Below are 17,148 nucleotides of genomic sequence, written 5' to 3' on the forward strand. Positions count from 1 at the left end.
TCTGCTTTCCTCCCCACTGAGAGCTGGTGTGTGGGGAGCGTTCTGGCGCACTATGGTTGCCATCACATCATCCAGGTGGGGCTGCACACTGGTGGTGGTGGAAGGGATCCCCATTACCTGTAAAGCGCTTTGAGTGGAGTGTCCAGAAAAGCGCTATATAAGTGTAAACAATTATTGTTGTTATTATTATTATTATTTGCAGGTGGTATCTGTGGTGTCAGTTAAGCTTCCTGGTGTGACATTATTAAATGAGTGTAGCCCCATGCTGGTTTCTGTAAGACTGGGCTCACAAAGTGTTTCCTACAGAGAAAAGTTGGCGTTTGACTTTGTTTTCTTGAATGGAGAACCTGAAGGTTTTTTTTTCCCCAAAAAGCTTCCCGGCAGTTCTTCACTAGGTTAAATCAGTAGTCAGTCACGGGTTGGGATTTGTCCTACTTTTCCAAATGAGGTTTGTATATAAATGTGGTCTCTACATTTAAAGTGAATGTTCTCAGTGTCTTGAGTCTGGAAAGCAGGTATGGGGATCTAAAAGTGGGGTACTGTAAAATGCTTAAATTGGCAGAAATCCTCTCTCTTGTGCCCTAATGTGATTCACTAGTGTAATATTGTCAGCCTAACATGCCACAGCCTTCTTGATCTCTGTGTCTGGGAGTCAGAGGTGTGGGTCTGGGTGGCAGCAGGAAGGCAGACAGCACCCCTCGTTGTGGTGGCCAGTCCAGCCAGCTCCTGCCCACTGGCAGTGCCGACACCTGGGGCTCCCCGCAATACTGCGTTCAGTCTCTCCCATAAAGACTGCTGGGTTCCAGCCTGCGAGACTCATCCTGCTCTCTCTTACCTCAAGAGGCTCTCTGGTATTAAATGCAGCCTGCTGATTCCCCCCCCCCCCCCCCCCCCCCCAGGCTTTGAAAAATAAAATTAATTTAGATAAAGCTCCAATCTCAAACCAAATTACAGGCACTGGAGCCGCACACAGACCACATCTCTCCAGTGTCGAGCGAGCGCGGTTTCATCTCACTGCTGGTTACAGCAGTCCGCAATGGCTGCTCAGCAAAACAGATCTTTCCCCTTTTCTTTCTCTTCCTTCTCTCTGCATCTCACTTTCTCCCTTTCCCTCACAGACCCCCCCCCCCAGCCCCTTCTCCCTCTGCCTCCGTGCTCCGTGAAAGCCCCTCTTAATTTCCATTAAAAAACTCCAGACACAAATATTGCGACTTACCGAAACCTTTTAATGTTTATCGTGAATTAAAAATCTTATTGTTGCAAGTCAATCCTCTTACAGTAAGCAGTTTTAGCTGAGAGAGGCATGGAGTTATCTTCCCACTGCCAAGGCTTGGAAGCAGAGAGATTGTTGTTTTTTTTTCTCCCACAAACAATTTTTAATTTGACCCAAATAAAGGTGGATTATCCTCCTTCATTGTTTTTTAAGGTCTTTCGGACTCTCGTTTTGTCCTACCGTTCTTTTCAGCTCCTGTGGTTCTTGAACACAATTGATGTGTAAGTCTAATTATTTTCATTTAACAGTTTCAAATGGCTGATCTTTCGCCCTTTTTGGGGGTACACAGGAACTGTTTAGCCTGTCTGTGGAATTGCTCCTTCTGTAGGTGGGCTAGAGGCAGAGAATAAATGAAACATAGTTTAGGAAACTTTGCAGGTCCACAGGAATCGTTTTTAACATGTAGGATGCCTGTCAGATAACCATTGTAGTCTTTACTGATTTAATATGTATCTTATTGGCTTTATTTACTCTGTATATAAAAAGGCCATCAAGTCTAGGCAGAACTACTTAGCCTCAGTGTGGGGGAAGTGTGTGGAGAAGAGTTTGGACAGTCAAGCGGTCTTAAAGTGGCTAACCGCTCAGGGGGTGTTAAAATAAAGCACCATTTTATCTCACAAACTGAGAATGATTCCCTGCCTCCCTGTCTCCTCCTCCTCCTCCTCCTCCAGGCCTCCACGCCATACAGCCTGGACTCGGATTCCTTGGGAATGGACTGCATCATCTCTGGAAGTGCCTCTCCGACTCTGGCAATCAACACTGTGACTAACAAGGTGGGTCACCTCCGAGTCCCCAGACCTGTCATAACGGATTTGATTCTTCTTCTCGAGTTCTTCAGACGTCTGTCTCTGTATTGTCTCCTCCTGAAACGGCGTCATTTAACTGCGTGTCGCGTCTGTGTGTGCTATGTTGCTAATGCTAAACTCTTCAGTACGTCCCGCCTTTCGCCTGTCACACCCTTTTAGGTTTGTTGTTGAGCCTTTGCTTGGACTTCTAAGACCTTAACTTGTGTGTGAGCCTGGACGGCATTTTCGGACAAGCGGAGCTTTCGTTTTAAAAGGAACGGGAGCTGGGCGTGGAGGAGCTGGGCGCTGGGGGCCGGGGGGCTTGATGGGACCTCTCTGTCCTGGGACAGGAAGGACACCAGGCTGGCCGAGTTGTTAACTGCTGAAGGGTTCAGTCTCTGCTGGCTGTGCTGGGAGCAGGGATCCTGGCGTTGGGGCTTTGGGCTGTTAAAAATCTACTGCAGCGCCTTGGTCATCAGTGGATTTCTACTCCTGTGTTATTGGCCACATCCCATTGCTTGCTGGGATAGATAGGGATGAGGGGAGCATGCAGTAGTGTCTCTCTCCACTTTGGTTTGAGTATTCTTGTGTATATCCAGTATATAAAGGTGCTTTATGGTAATTCTGCTCCACAAATTACAGATGCAGATTTCTTTAAACAATCCATGAGGTGCAGTGCTTCATTACATTTTTTTTAAGCGTTACCATTTGAAATTTAAATCCAGCCATAACCCTGTGAAGGTGTTAATAGTTTTATCAGAAAGGCAGTCTCTCATGAGAGTGCTCCACACAGCAGCCGCACACCTCCCAGACCAAACATTAGACACGAGACAGGTAGGTCTTGTCCAGCTGTGGATCTGGAAATGTACACGTCTGCCCCCCAGCTCAGGAGTAACGTGAGCTCAGTCGCTGTCTTTCACTTCTTCAGGTTGTTTGCTAGCGTAGATCACTGGGATTTGGTGTAATTATGTGCATTATGGTAAATGTGCCCCCAACCTGCTGTTCTTAATTCAGTACATCACAGCATTGATAAAGGTGAGAGAGAAAAAATATCCTGGTAAGCCGGCTCACTGAGGTGTACTTCTCAAAAGCCTGTGCACTTTTATCCTGATGTAAATATTGTCAGAAAGCCAAGCCTGACTCATTTTCAGGGATCCCCACAGCCCAGTAAAACTGGTTTATTAGAGCTTGTTGTCAAAGGAGGAGCCTGTTTTCCGACAGCAGACAACGACAGCGCTGGCTTCACAGGTGTAACTCTCCGCCATCCTGCATATCGACCACGTTTTACAAATGGACGACTACATTTAATTGTAACGTTATTTTAATTCAAACTCAAGTCAGTAGTAGCTCAGTGTTTTTTTTTTAAAGAAAAGAGCTGTTGTTAACAAAAAACGAGATCTTTGGTTCTCGACCTCATTTCCAGCTCCACTTTTCCGGCCTTGTCAGAATTAATCCTTAACAGCAGGCTCTCTACAGCCCAGACAAAGAGATCGCTTTCAGTTCTGTTAAGAAAATAAACGAACCCAACGTGAAAAGGACAAAGAGGAACAAACACAGAGCCGTCTTTGTTGAAATGACTCTGTTGGTTCTGTGGGGAACCACTCTGTGACTTTGGGTGACAGTAATTCCGATGATAAAATCGGAAGCAGAATGAAAGCAATGGCTCAGTGCAGCCGTGCTCGCATTGCTCTCCGAGTCTGTTTCTGTGCAAGTGAGTTGTAAACAAAGTGCTCGCCACGCCTTGTTCAGCACCGAGCGCCAAGCCACAGGAATTCCCCGCGCTTTTAGGGCTTGTGTAGTTTTTCCTTCTCCTTTGTCACAGGAGGGCGATGGGTGGCAGTGAGGGGGGCACGAGTGCCCCACGGCTGTGGTGATTGGACAGTCTAGTGGGCGTTGCCCTGCCTTTTGATAAGATCAGATCAGATCACATACACAATTTCTTGCATTAGGAATTTGTCTTTTCACATACCCCAACTTGCTCTCCATGAGACACACAGACAGGGAGAGAAAAGCTTGGGGTCAGGGCGCAGGGTCAGCCATTTATACGGCGCCCCTGGAGCAGCTGGGGTGAAGGGCCTTGCTCAGGGGCCCAACAGAGTGGGATTCCTCTGCCGGCCGCGGGATACGAACCGGCAACCTTCCAGCCACAGGCACAGATCCTTAGCCACAGAGCCACCACACCGCCCTGGGCAATTAATACTGATTGATTTTCAGTATTATTTTATATCTAACAATCACTTACCATTCACAGATGTCTTTCCTGCTCTGTCCTGATAAGTATCGAAGAGCCCCTTGTTCCTGAATATCTGTTTTCAGTATAGACTGAGCTGTCAGTGCAGCATCTGTGGGGCAACAGGGCTTCCTTAACCTTGGCTACTCTTTGTAATTGGTCAGACCCAGAATCAAACTGGGGTGAAGCCTTAAACTGACCCCTCTGACCACCCGACCTGGATTTTCCCCGTTTACAGCGCCTTAGCTTTTGGTGTGGAAAAAGATCCAGTGGGAATTCCGAGAGCTCATCTGGATATTGTTTTACAGAGCATTCCAGCCTGAATTTCTGCTTTGTTTCAATAATCTGTGCCTTGTGCTCTTGATTAAATCACCAGGCTCTAGGAGCTACAGGGTTTTACCTTAATACACAGCTACAACAATATTGCCCTGCTTCAGTAACCTATGGTATAATGTCTGCCGTGCATCTCCAGTGATCTGTGTATGATAGCTTGTGACCGTGTTGGCAGGAGGGATTGGGGTCGGAACTAACCAACATTCTTTTTTTATGGTGAGGTTTTTAAATTGCCCTTCTCCTGGTTTACTGTTTAAAAATAGTTTGTGGCAAGAGACTTAGAGCTAAAAAGCTGCTTTATGGCTTAATTACACACAGCATTTATATTTTTTCACCCTCCCATTTGTCCGAATTTAATCATTAGTTTCTGCACAATTGAACTTTGGGCATGATTATGCCCTTCGTCTTGAGTTGTTAAATCGGTTACTTTGCTTTGTTCAGCACTGTTCCACAGGGGCCCAACAGAAAGCAACATGCTTCGGAGTTTAGGAATTCACAGGACGCAGATCGGAAGTTTCTGTGGCGTTCTCATGGTGGTGACTCATTGGAGGTTCAACTTCTCCTTTGGAAAATAGTGCACTCATGCCATGAAAATCACAACAGGATTCGCATGTTCCCAAGATGTTGGCAGGCTGTTAAAACTGAGATTTCAGTACGAAAACTTCTTGAAGACTTGCTGTCGAGCTGCGATAATTACACACGTCTTCGCTGATGTTGTTATTGGTTGAACTGTCTTTGACAGTTTGTAGGAAGTGCTCCAGAGGTCGGAGATAATGAGCAGTGCAGTGCGACATGCTGATATAGGTATTCACCCTGGCAAGTTACAGTTGTTTAAAGATTTCTTTGCGAACGCCTGCAGATGTTTTGCCATCTTTCTGGCTCTGTCAGCCATGTTTCTCCAGAAGAAACACAGAGCAGGGGGGCTTTCAGCCAGCTGATACCTGAGGCACAGAGTGCGGTCTGTCAACAGAGCTGCCCTGCTTAGTCAGAGCCACACACGGCTCTGTAGAGATTCCTGCGCTGTGCTAGGAATCCAGAAGAGCCAGGAAATCAGTTTAAATTACTGCAGGAATGCAGAGCTAAGGGAAGTATATTGCAATCATAGAACTGCAAAGAATTTTGATAGTTTTTGTGCTGTCACCTTTCTGAAAATTTGAGGACATCTCTCCATTGAAGAAGGATTGCCACTGTCACTGTCCTTGAGTCTTCAGACTTCTGAGTAAAGAACATATCATATCGAGCTCTAAATCATACTAGTGTTTCTGACTAGAGTTTCATACTAGATCTTTTAAATGTGCATTAAAAAAAAAGCCAATGTCAGAGATGGCTTTTGTTTTTCCTAAAGCCACATTCCATTTTTCTCTTCAGGCCTTTCTGCCGAAAAACAAACTGATTCTTTTTTTTTTTTTAAATTGAGGAAAGGGGTTGAAGAATAAAAGGAATTTCAAGTTAAATCTGAGCGTCTGAACTTCTCCCTTTTGTTAGAAAGGTCAGGGATCAAGTAGCATTAAGCTCTGTGCTTACAGTCCAGTGCAGTTTTAGACTTCCTGCATTGATGTATTTGGCATGATCAGCAGTTTGACCTTTAGCACAAGGCTGTTTTCCCTGAACCGGTCCAGTCAGTCCAGGCCACCGCCTGGCTGAGTGCCACATCCACTCAAGGTGATAGTCCAGTGACGCAGGGTGGGTGTAGCGGGGCAGCCCTTCAGGGTGGGTATGACTCTGGGCACTCATGAAGTGAAGGTGCTATTTTGCCGCTGTGTGGGCACAGTTGGACTCTCAAGATGAGGCTCTGAGAGCACAGCTCTCGTTCATTCCGGCCCTTTGGGGAATGAGTTTTCCCTGTGGCTTTTCATGTTCACAATGTCTTAAAAAATGCTCAGCTATTTAAAGTGGAATTGAAGCTTCTCAGTTGTGTTTGAGTAAGAATTCATGGTTGATGGGTATTTCTTTTCACCACCTGCCAGACAAACCCATGATATCTGACCTGCTAAATAACAGGACAATCTGAGGAGAATGTGTTGGAATTCTTGTCACATTCGTAGAAGATTCATATTCTTCCTCCCAAACTGCTATCTGTAATCACTTGTTAATTCGTTTTTCCAATAAAGAGCATTTTAAAGATAAAAATAAAGCTGCTTAAATCTGGGTGTTGTTGGTGGCCTTTAAAATAAACAAAGCCTGCGACATTAACAAGTGTTTTCTTCCATTGACCGTCAACATTTACCCGAAAGATTTTATCTCGGTTTGATGAGTGAGTGTTGCTAAACATCCACAGTGACTTAAGTGTTTGATCAGCTCTGCGCCTCCGGATTTGATCGCTGCCGAATGCTGTGTGAAAGTTGAATCTTGGCCCGGCGTGCCTTGGGTTTCAGAGTGCTGATGTTGCTGGTTGTTGTTTTAGGTAGCATTGTACAACACAGACCAGGATGGGAGTGACAGTCCCCGAAGCAGCCTTAACAACAGCCTCTCTGACCAGAGCCTGGCGTCGGTCAACTTGAACAGCGTGGGCAGCGTGCACAGCTACACCCCGGTGAGAGAAGCTGCCTCCTCCAGCCCTGCCCTTTCACCCAGAGGATCCACTCTAACAGCCAGGAGGAGGAGGGGAGAGGGAGCCCAGAGCGGCCAACGTTAAGGACAGTTTGATCAAGTCAGGCAGTTTTCCCAGAGTTACGATTCAATAACAACATTAATTGAAGCAAAAGAGGCATTATGTGGTGCAGATAGGTATATTATGAGCGTCCTGAAGTGTTGTCAAGGCCAGACCTCCAACTGTAAGTTAAAAGTGGGATCAAGTTGACGTTTTGTTAAGATGTCCCCAGTTTTGGTTGACCAGTTTTTAATCGGGGGCAGCTCCTGTGCCAGCCCAGGAGAGGTGCAGACGGTGTGTGACTGTAGGACTGACACGTTCGTCCACTAGGATCACTGTTATGGGGGAAACCACCTGCAAACACACCGCATCCCAGTTTCAGCTGGTCAGTCTCACACCATGACAGGCCCAGCTGCGCACGTCACGCAGCTCGAATCTGAACCAGCAGTAAATAAAGGGCCCAGCCTGTACGACAGCACTGAGGCCCTTCATCATCTATGACCCTGGTCGCAAATGTAGGGTTGAGATGAATTATTTTTCCATTCAGGTGTCCTCTGTGTATAATCATTGCAGTATCACAAGTTTAGGCAATTAGATTTTAGTAAAGGAGAGTCAAAGCACAATCATTAGCCTCAAGACAAGCAATGTATCTCCTCTGGAAATCAGTAGATTGGAGCTTCTTGGAGTTGATAGGATGCCAAATTCACAGTGACAGCTGGATTCGTTTTTCTTTTTTTTAAAGTGGCTCATTTTATAATGTGGAGAAGAGGTTAATTAAGCAAAAGCATAGGAAGTAATACACTGGAGACTGCCACTGTAAACACACATTTAAGGTGCTATCAGTTTCATTTGATCAAGATATCATACAGTAGAACCGCTCTTGGAGTGATTTCAGGGGTCAGCGTGCGCCTGCGATGAAGCCCCTCAAGAAATGCCTTCCTACTTTTCTTCATTTTCTTTTGAGCTATAGCAGAGAGCAGACAAGCGTGGGTCATACTGTGCTCCAGGCTGACTTCGAGCTTTTCCATTGATTGAAGGCAAGCAGAGATGGGTTTACTTTAACAGCCTCAATGTTTTTTTCAGGGTTTTACACGGAATCAGATATGTCTATGGATTATACAGTTAAACCAGATTATCTCAAAAATGTAATAGCTCAGTAGTTCCCAAGCATTCTTAAAGTTGTCAAGCCGTGAGCAGCAGTAATTTCCTGTGGGGTCACAGCTACCATGGGGCTCAGTGAGTAAACAGGTGTGAGCTGCTGAACTCTTATTCTGAAACTATTGCATATATTTTATTTCCTATTGAGCTGCTTTAATTAGAAATGGCAGCACTGAATAGGAATCTCTGTAGAGATGTGTTCAGTTGGGGATCAGCATGTCTGAAATTGGTGCTTATGATGAAAAAAACGTCAAGTAAACTCTGAACCTCCGTTCTTTGTAACAAGCATCATCAAAGAAAATTGTCAATAATTGGCAGTCTTTCAATGCAAAGAATGTTTCAGGGCCTCTGCTGAATTCCTGAGGATCAAATCTGTTTTTTATCCCTGCTGATTACTTCTTTCGAGAAAAAAAACGCATCTTGGAAATTGTGGTTTTCCATCTTAGTGAGGGTTGACTGTCATTTGGACTAGGTGTTGCTGGTCCAGTCCTAATGCCAGTCTGGTGGGGTTACCAGGAATTCAGCATCCTCTGCTGCAAACTTCAGAAACCGATAATCGGATATTTGTCTCATCCAGACTCGGCTGTTGAGGCTCGTCTTCCCTCTCCATTGTCACTCTGCAAGGCAGGCTAGCAGCCTGAGGGCACAGGATTCCTCTGACGTCAAACCGACCGTGTACCTGAACTGCAGTGCAGTACGAAATTCAGTCCACATACTACCAAGAATGACCATTGAAACCCGGAAGAGGCTCAGAGCTCTCTCCGTAAATTACTGCAGCTCCTCTGGAACGCAGTAGTGATGTGGATTACGATTAGGGTTTAGACCATACCATCAAGTGATCAGCATTGCGGGGTGGCCATGATGGGCCTCTGAACACGTCGCATGTGTTGGGCCCGGGATTCGGACTGTGGTTGCGGAGGTCAGAATGGATTCGTGCTTCAGCTTCAGCAGAAGGTGCAGTGCAGCCTGTCATTCCAGCATGCAAGTCTGTGTGCCCTGAGGAAAGAACCCCAGCAGCCTGAAAGTAGCATTCCCACAGTTTCAGTTTATGTTTGGGATTCCGATCAAAAACGGAAAAAGACAACTGTGGAGCAAGATGGAATTTTGGCCTTGAAGCTGGAACAGCGCAACCTTTGGATTGGTTTATTTTTGTGTGTGATTGAGACTCATTATTTGTGTTCTGTGAGGTGTGCTGGCTGTCTTTACTTTTTCTTATGAGACTAAAGTAACGAAACAGCACCTTTAGCAGGCAAATACCAGCAAGTAGTATTACTTTGCTGAAATCAACAGCAGAGCAGAACTCCATTTCTGTGTTGTTCTCAATGTAGATTTTCACTTTGAGTCTTACAAACTTTAATTAAATCAAGTCATTTAAGATCAGAGTTAGTTCTGCCTCATTAGCTTGTACAGGTGATGGCTGAGAAGCTTGCTGTTGAAGCTGAGCATTCGTGGCATTTTCTCTGGGAGACGAAAGACATCACCAGTCCCTCTGCTCACAGATGACAGTGGCTCAGAGTGGCAGACGCTGACACATTTCCGTTCTAATAAATGTGAGAAAGACAATGCAGGGAATTCACGATTGTGACCAGTCCTTCGATTGCTCGCGTTAAAAATAATGATAACGAGACAGGCCAACTCTACGGCTTCATGTCTTTAGCGGTTTAGTATCACTCCTAACAGCTTTGGAATTTCTGTAAATTTGACATTTTTGAGTGCTATTCAAGAAAAAGACTGTTAGTATCAATTCCCTTTGTGGCAGCTCCTAGTGCTCTCACCCACACTGTGATGGGATTGGAAACAGTTCCTTTTAAGCACCTGCTGTTTTTCACACTTCTAAATGAGCATACCACACCCAGCTCTCTGCCTCCTGTCAGACATCCTGCTGTATAGGCGCTCGAGTCTGCACGTTGCAAGTACAAAACCTAGAGCACTACCAGGGAACCAGCTGACAGCAGAACAGGCCATCCAGGGGAGATTTTTAGGCTGCCCTACCAACATGTGCTCTTAGATGTGCTGCTACACAGTACTTATTTACATTGTGCATTGCTTATTAATGTGGAATCTTTAATGTTGTATGTCACACCTAATTAGGATGTTGACTCACCAGTTTATAAAAGGCTTGGCTTGGTGTTATAACCCCCCTCCCAACCCAGAAAAGGATAAAGACAGTTTTGCTCTGTTTGGTGCTATGTGGCTTCCTCACACTGAGCCCACAGCACCTGCAGCAAGGCACAGGCCCCAGAGGGAGGGCTGATGCAGTTCTTTCCCACAGCAAGAGTCCAGCCAGCCACAGGCAAGCTGAAGGAACCCCCTTCTTCCTGCAGACCAGCTCAGCAGCCTCCTTCCTAACATTGGTTCGTTTTTGGAATGCCTTATATCAAGATCTTGTCAAAGAAGCTTTTTTTTTTCCCCGTTTCACCTCGCATTACAACATGAATCGCATAAAACATGCTGGCGTTCCTTACCTGCAGTTTTATGTATGTTGATTATATATTAATTTTTAATTAATGGTTATTTGTATGGTGCATTTTGGCCAAAAAGATCTCAGAGCACTTTACCTACAGGCAGGTGCCCAGTTGAAACAGTGTCGAAGTGGCACCACCGGGGTGATGTGTACTAGGGCCATTCTGCACCAGTAGTCAAAATACACTACACAGCAGATCAGCTGGACAAGAAGCCAGATTGCTCAAGGCCAACGCGGACTCTGTTGAGGACAGCGGGTTTAACACTCCATCTTCTGGGAGCTGTGTGATGGGCTCTGTAATGACCAGGTGGTCAGGGTCTTGGTGTCACATCTCATCCCGAGGATATCACCCCCTACAGCACAGTGTGCACCGTGTCCCCAATCGCCATACTGGGCCCTTGGCTTGGAAATTGCTATGAAAAAGTGTGGCCTGTGTCAGTCAAGACTGGACTCTTTTGTTTTTTATAGTTTTATATTTTATAGTTTTTATTAGTGTTGCCTTTCTTTACCATAATATCCCAAACCTTTCCTGTTGATCGTTCCTGCTGTCTTGGCTGTGCTGGCATTGCACACTGGTGCAGCTGCAGGGCGTGGGAACGCTGCAGTGCCTTGGACAAGGCCAGGGGTCCTGGCGGGGGATGTTGCGACAGCCGGGGAGGGGGGGACTCTGCTCGTTTCACAGGCTCTCTCCCTTCTCTCCCCCAGGTTACCAGCCATCCCGAACCTGTGTCCCAGTCCATGAGTCTCCAGCAGCAGCCCCCCCAGCCCCAGTACAGCATGTCAGAGCGGGAAAAGCAGATCCTCTTCCCCGACTACAACTTTGAAGATCTCAGTGCCTCCTTCCGCAGCCTTTACAAGGTCGTCTTTGAGCAGCCGTTGAGCCAGCAGGGTGAGTGGCACGACTGGGGAAGCAGTTCCGCTCGCTGGCTTCATTTCCTGTCCTGTGTTGCTCTCCTAGAACAAGCCAGTGGAGGGCACAGATTTTATTGCTCGGCACTGCTACACATAAATGAGACGGTTCTGAGCTAAGGGCGGTGGTGCTGGTGGTTGAGGAGACTTGATAGCTGCAGATGAAGTCTGAGCGTCTTCAAACATGGAATGCCTCTGCTTTTGCTCAAAGCTCAGCATAGGTCACTGGGCACTTCTGCTGAGAGAGTCATACTGAGTTGGATCTCTTATCTTGGATTAGCTGACAAGCCAACTGTGCATTCACTGAAAAAATGGAATACCTGTTGAATTCTCCAAGCTGAAACAAAACACTCAAAAGAGTCTTGAGGACCAGTCAGCATGGACTACACAACCTTCAGAATAAGACTAGTGATGGTAGCTTTCAACACACTGCAGAATTTACAGCAAGAAAGGTGCTAGAAGATACAGAATGCAGTTGGCGCCATGTACTGCAGTGCTTTGCCTGTAATTCAATTTTCATTTATTCACTTTCTTTTACAGCGTGGTTAACAAAATCAGGAGGAAGTCCTAACCAGGAAATATAACAAATGTTAATCGTACAGCTCTCCCTTCTGCTGTTTTGGAAGGAGAATACATTCCTCTTGTTTAGCTTTCTCTAGATTTGGCTAGCCTCAGTTTTCTACACGTATGTAGGAAGTACATTTCACAGTAAGAGGACTCCCTGATTTTCTGAGATAATTTTCCCAGCAGACATTGCCTTTACTTGGATTCAGGAATGACGAGCGAATACTGATTTTAGTCCAGCTTATTGTATGTTTCCCTGTAGCAGAAAAGTGTACCTTATCTGGTCATTCCCTCAGTGGCTGGAACAGCTTCTGAGATCTGAATTATATGATGAGTCATTTTTTTGAGCTCGGGGCAAAAACATGCCTTTGTGCCTGTGGTGAGTGATAAGACAGGCCTTCGTCCCTATTCTTGATGACGGTGTAATTACAGACGCAGTCCAACAGCCGCCAGTATCCGCTTATGAGTGCATGCTTTAGTTGCTATTGAAAAAGAACCGTTTCTGATTAAGAAATCAGAAAACAGCTAGTATACGCTTTAATATAACACTAAAGTTAACACTATCAGATATTAATTAATAGTCTGGGTACACTGATAAAGTGGGCAGTGTTGAATTTAGTGGATACTTGTGCTCTGCAACCTACTTTCAAAGTCAAATACATTTTAGTAGCCAATAATAGACTGTGGACTTACTCCTCTTTTTTAATTGCTTGAATCATTGCTGTTTCACTCTTTTTATGTTGTTACCTTTTTATGTGTATAAAAGTGAAATCTCTTAGTCAGATGAGCCTTTTGCAATTAAAATTCATGAATTTCCAAGTGGATTTCACACGGCTGCACTGTAGACAATGAGCTAATTTACCAGCTTTGATAATAGCTAATGAGCTGAGGTTATTGTTGTAGGTTATTCTCTAATTGCTTTCTCAATTTTCCTGTTTGGACAATAGGCTTTTTTTTTTACCTGATAAGAGATCCCCTCCGTCACCTCTGAAATGAATGTTCTGGATTGAATTGTGGAGGCTTTGTCTGAAGTCATTTCTAAAAGCCCTTCAGTCAGATGGGTTTACTGTGACAGAGCTAAGAGAGACGGCCCCCTTTTACAATATTTGACTCGGCAAACTTTATTTGGTTGATTACCGCTTCTTGTCTGTTGTCCTGCTACAAAATGTCACATAAAGCTGTGGGTCGTTGCAGAGAAGATGCATAATTTCCCACGTCAAAATGCATCACAAAAATAAAATTAATAAGTATGTATTTAAACCGGAGGCTTTACACATCTGAATTTGCAGCATAATTTACGAACACGAACTTGTCATTGTAAAGATTTGTCCTAAAATAGTAGAAATGCTACTGCATTTATTAGTTTATCCCACCTGATTAACGCTCAAATTTTTCATTTAGATAGAACACCTTTAATGAAGCACTATTGTTCTTATTGAATTAAAATTTCTACGTAAACGCTTTGTCTTAGAATGGCTAGTTAGTGTAGTCCTGTTAGTGTGTACCGTGGTTAATTAAGTTCTGGGTCAGTGATTAAGGGTCATCATTGTTTGACCAGAACAAAGGATAAAAAAGAGAGAGGAAGGATGGGAGTAAAGGCACAAAAGAAGAGAAGAGACCGGTACCAGGCAGGAGATCTTGTTCTGATCAGCGTTAAACACTCTTTTCTAGTTCAGTATTTGAACCTTGTTAAGACAGCTTGCCAGTTTTGCCAGCAGCTATATCACCCTGCAACTCGTGTTTCCTGTTAGTGCATTTAATGACAATTGAATGGTTCCAGGTTTCTGGTTTTAACGTGACGCCTGGGCCATGAGTGACCTGTTCGGTGTGTCTCTCGCAGGTCTGATGAGCATGTCCTCGGAGTCGACGCAGCAGACCCACACCTCTTGTTCCTACCAGCACTCCCCCAGCAGTACCGTCAGCACCCACCCCCACAGTGGCCCGAACACCATCACCAACAGTGCGGGGCAGGTGCCCCTTTCTCACCCCGCGCAGATCCAGAACACCCACTCTGCCCACAGCTCACCACACGGGCAGCACCTCTCCCAGCACCCCCAGCACAGCCAGCATCCCTCTCAGCACCCAGCGCACGGGCAGCACGGACAGCACCCTCAGCAGCACGGACAGCACCCGTCCCAGCACCCTCAGCACCCGTCCCAGCATGCACAGCAGCATGGGCAGCACCCGTCCCAGCATGCACAGCAGCACGGGCAGCACCCGTCCCAGCATCCACAGCAGCACACCCCGCACCCTTCCCAGCATGCACAGCAGCATGGGCAGCACCCTTCCCAGCAGCAGCAACAACAACAGCAACAGCAGCAACAGCAGCAGCAGCATCAAAACCACCAGCACCAGTCCCTCTCACATGCCCAACAACAGATGGCCTGCAGTACTGGTAAGAACAAAGCACAGAGCACCATGCTCTCTGCTGCTGTATCACATTTTAATATGTCTTGCTTGTCCTTTGATGAACTGGAGTCAGAACCAGATTGTAGTCCCATTCTGCATCCTGTGCTTCTGTGATAGGCCCTGTGTTGTCCTCACCTTTAGCCTTTAACCTTTTCACCTTTAGGAATAAGCAGTGCAGTAAAGGTTGGGTGGATTTTAATGGTCCTCTTCAGTTTTATTGTCTGTAGAACATTCTGAAGTATTTGTTCAGTTTTGCTGTTTCAAAACATACGTTTTTACAGCTGTATGAATGCGACTGAAATTAGTTGACTGCTTTCTCTACAAGAAGTGTCAGTTTACTCTGGAAGACACAGTATAACAGGAAATCAAGTTAAAGACTGACTCCTACTGGCCAGGTGGCTTTTTTTCTTTTTTGAGACGCGAATGCATGAAACTTCGCCGTAGCCTGCATCCTGATGTATGAATACCCAGCCCAGACATCCCTGTCCCTGCAGCTCTTTCCACAGACTGGTATCCCAATCTTGATGCACTGAAGGAGAGCTGTCGGATTGCCAGCAGTTACAACTGGGCAGATGTGGATCTCTCGCCCTTTCAAGGTAAGACTGGCGATGTCAAGTTCTCTGAAGTCACCATACCCAAAGGGGCAGTGTCCCCGATCTCAATTAACAAAAGCTCTCAACTCGCCTGCTTAAAAATACATTAAGGTAGTCCAGGATTAATAATGATTTGGTTCTTTGAATCCGCTTCTTAAGTGTAATAGAATGTGGCAACCAGTTACTACAGTAAATAGTTGTTGTTTATGGTTTAATGGTAGAATCGAACATTAATGGCTGTGTACAGAAATATATGTAAAATATGTATTCAGTCTCTGATCACATTGTTACAGTTATTGGAAGTGGCTGTTCAGGTGTCTCATGACAGTGGTCAAACATCTAGCTTTGTCAACATTTGTAGTTATTGGGATCATCAAAGCGATAAATGTCTGAGACAAACTGATCAAAGGCGTTTTCTGGTTTACCTTGGTTAATTAAGTTCTGGGTCAGTGATTAAGGGTCATCATTGTTTGACCAGAACAAAGGATAAAAAGGAGAGAGGAAGGATGGCAGTAAGGGCACAAAAGAAGAGAAGAGACCGGTACCAGGCAGGAGATCTTGTTCTGATCAGTGTTAAACACTCTTTTCCAGTTCAGTATTTGAACCTTGTTAAGACAGCTTGCCATTTTTGCCAGCAGCTATATCACCCTGCAACTCACAGCTAAGCTCAGCAGGTGTGAGCCTGGTCAGTACCTGGATGGGAGACCTCCTAGGAAAAGCTGAGGTTGCTGCTGGAGGAGGTGTTAGTGGGGGCCAGTAGGGGGCGCTCACCCTGCGCCCCTGGTCCTAAAGGCCCAGTATAGTGATGGGGACAATGTTCTTTAGAAAAGGACGCTGTCCTTTAGATGAGATGTAACTGAGGTCCTGACTCTTCGATTTAATTAAAAATCCCAGGGCATTTCTCGAAAAGAGCAGAGGTGTTACCCCTGTGTCCTAGGCAAATTTCCCCCTTTACCAGTCAAGGCCTCCTAATAATCCCCATCTGTGAACTGGCTTCATCACTCTGCTCTCCTCCCTACTGAGAACTGATCCGCACTTTGACTGCTGTAGCATCATCCAGGTGGGGGAGAGAATTCCTAGTTTAGAAACAGTGTCTCCTAGTTAGTGGATGTATTTTTAGAATAAGGAGATAGGTTTACATTATTATTTTAGCTTCTGGGTTTATAAAGAGAGATTTAACTCTAGGTTGTATTCTTTGTGGTGCAGAAGGCAGGTTTGCTCTGTTTTGTAACAATACTGGTGACTATACCTGGCTATTTTTACCTATCCGCAGTTACATTTCTGCTTCAGAGATGTCAAGGCAGCCTTTCTCAGCTATAAAATAAATGCCTGGATAATTGAGTGATTAAATCAGTTTCATTCAGCACTTTTTAAATTGGCAAAGCAGGTTGGTGCTGTTGTTAAAAATTCATTGGCAACCTGTTTAATTCGCTGCCAGGTTGTAACCTGTTGTGTGAGTTTTAACGCGTCATAATTCTGCAGCCCTAATGCTGGATTTGGGTTTCTGCGTTTCCGAAATCGCCACTGTCAGGCCTCATGAGATACTTCAGGGAGGGCAGACATACCCTCAGACTAACATGCCACATTCCAGCGCTTACTTACTGTACACTAATTGTCTCGCAGTGAGTCACAGTATTTGCTCAGGCTTGCCATCAGCACGTATTAATTAGAGGGTGACTCATTCTTTAAAAGTAATAATATTAAAACATATCACTATATTTTAAGCTGTTTATTTTTTTTCTAAACAGTGAATGGTAAATAATAGGTGATGACTGACACTGAGTGCCTTTGGAGGCTTAGCTGCTAAGACATATTAAGATAGCACGGTAGAGGGCTCCGT

The 17,148-nt window shown here is 45.3% G+C and overlaps 1 protein-coding gene across 1 annotated transcript in view; it reads left to right on the forward strand.

Moving 5' to 3' along the window:
• Positions 1–17,148, forward strand: part of foxj3 (forkhead box J3) — a 143,901-nt gene that overhangs the window by 122,766 nt on the left and 3,987 nt on the right. Inside the window, exons 5-9 of the mRNA XM_088937948.1 lie at positions 1,945–2,046; positions 7,026–7,154; positions 11,539–11,722; positions 14,147–14,701; positions 15,210–15,311. Of these exons, the coding sequence (XP_088794074.1) occupies positions 1,945–2,046; positions 7,026–7,154; positions 11,539–11,722; positions 14,147–14,701; positions 15,210–15,311 (1,072 nt within the window). The remainder of the gene's footprint in view (positions 1–1,944; positions 2,047–7,025; positions 7,155–11,538; positions 11,723–14,146; positions 14,702–15,209; positions 15,312–17,148) is intronic.

This window comes from Atractosteus spatula, chromosome 20 (assembly GCF_055471065.1).
Source record: "Atractosteus spatula isolate fAtrSpa1 chromosome 20, fAtrSpa1.hap1, whole genome shotgun sequence".
Taxonomy (NCBI): domain Eukaryota; kingdom Metazoa; phylum Chordata; class Actinopteri; order Semionotiformes; family Lepisosteidae; genus Atractosteus; species Atractosteus spatula.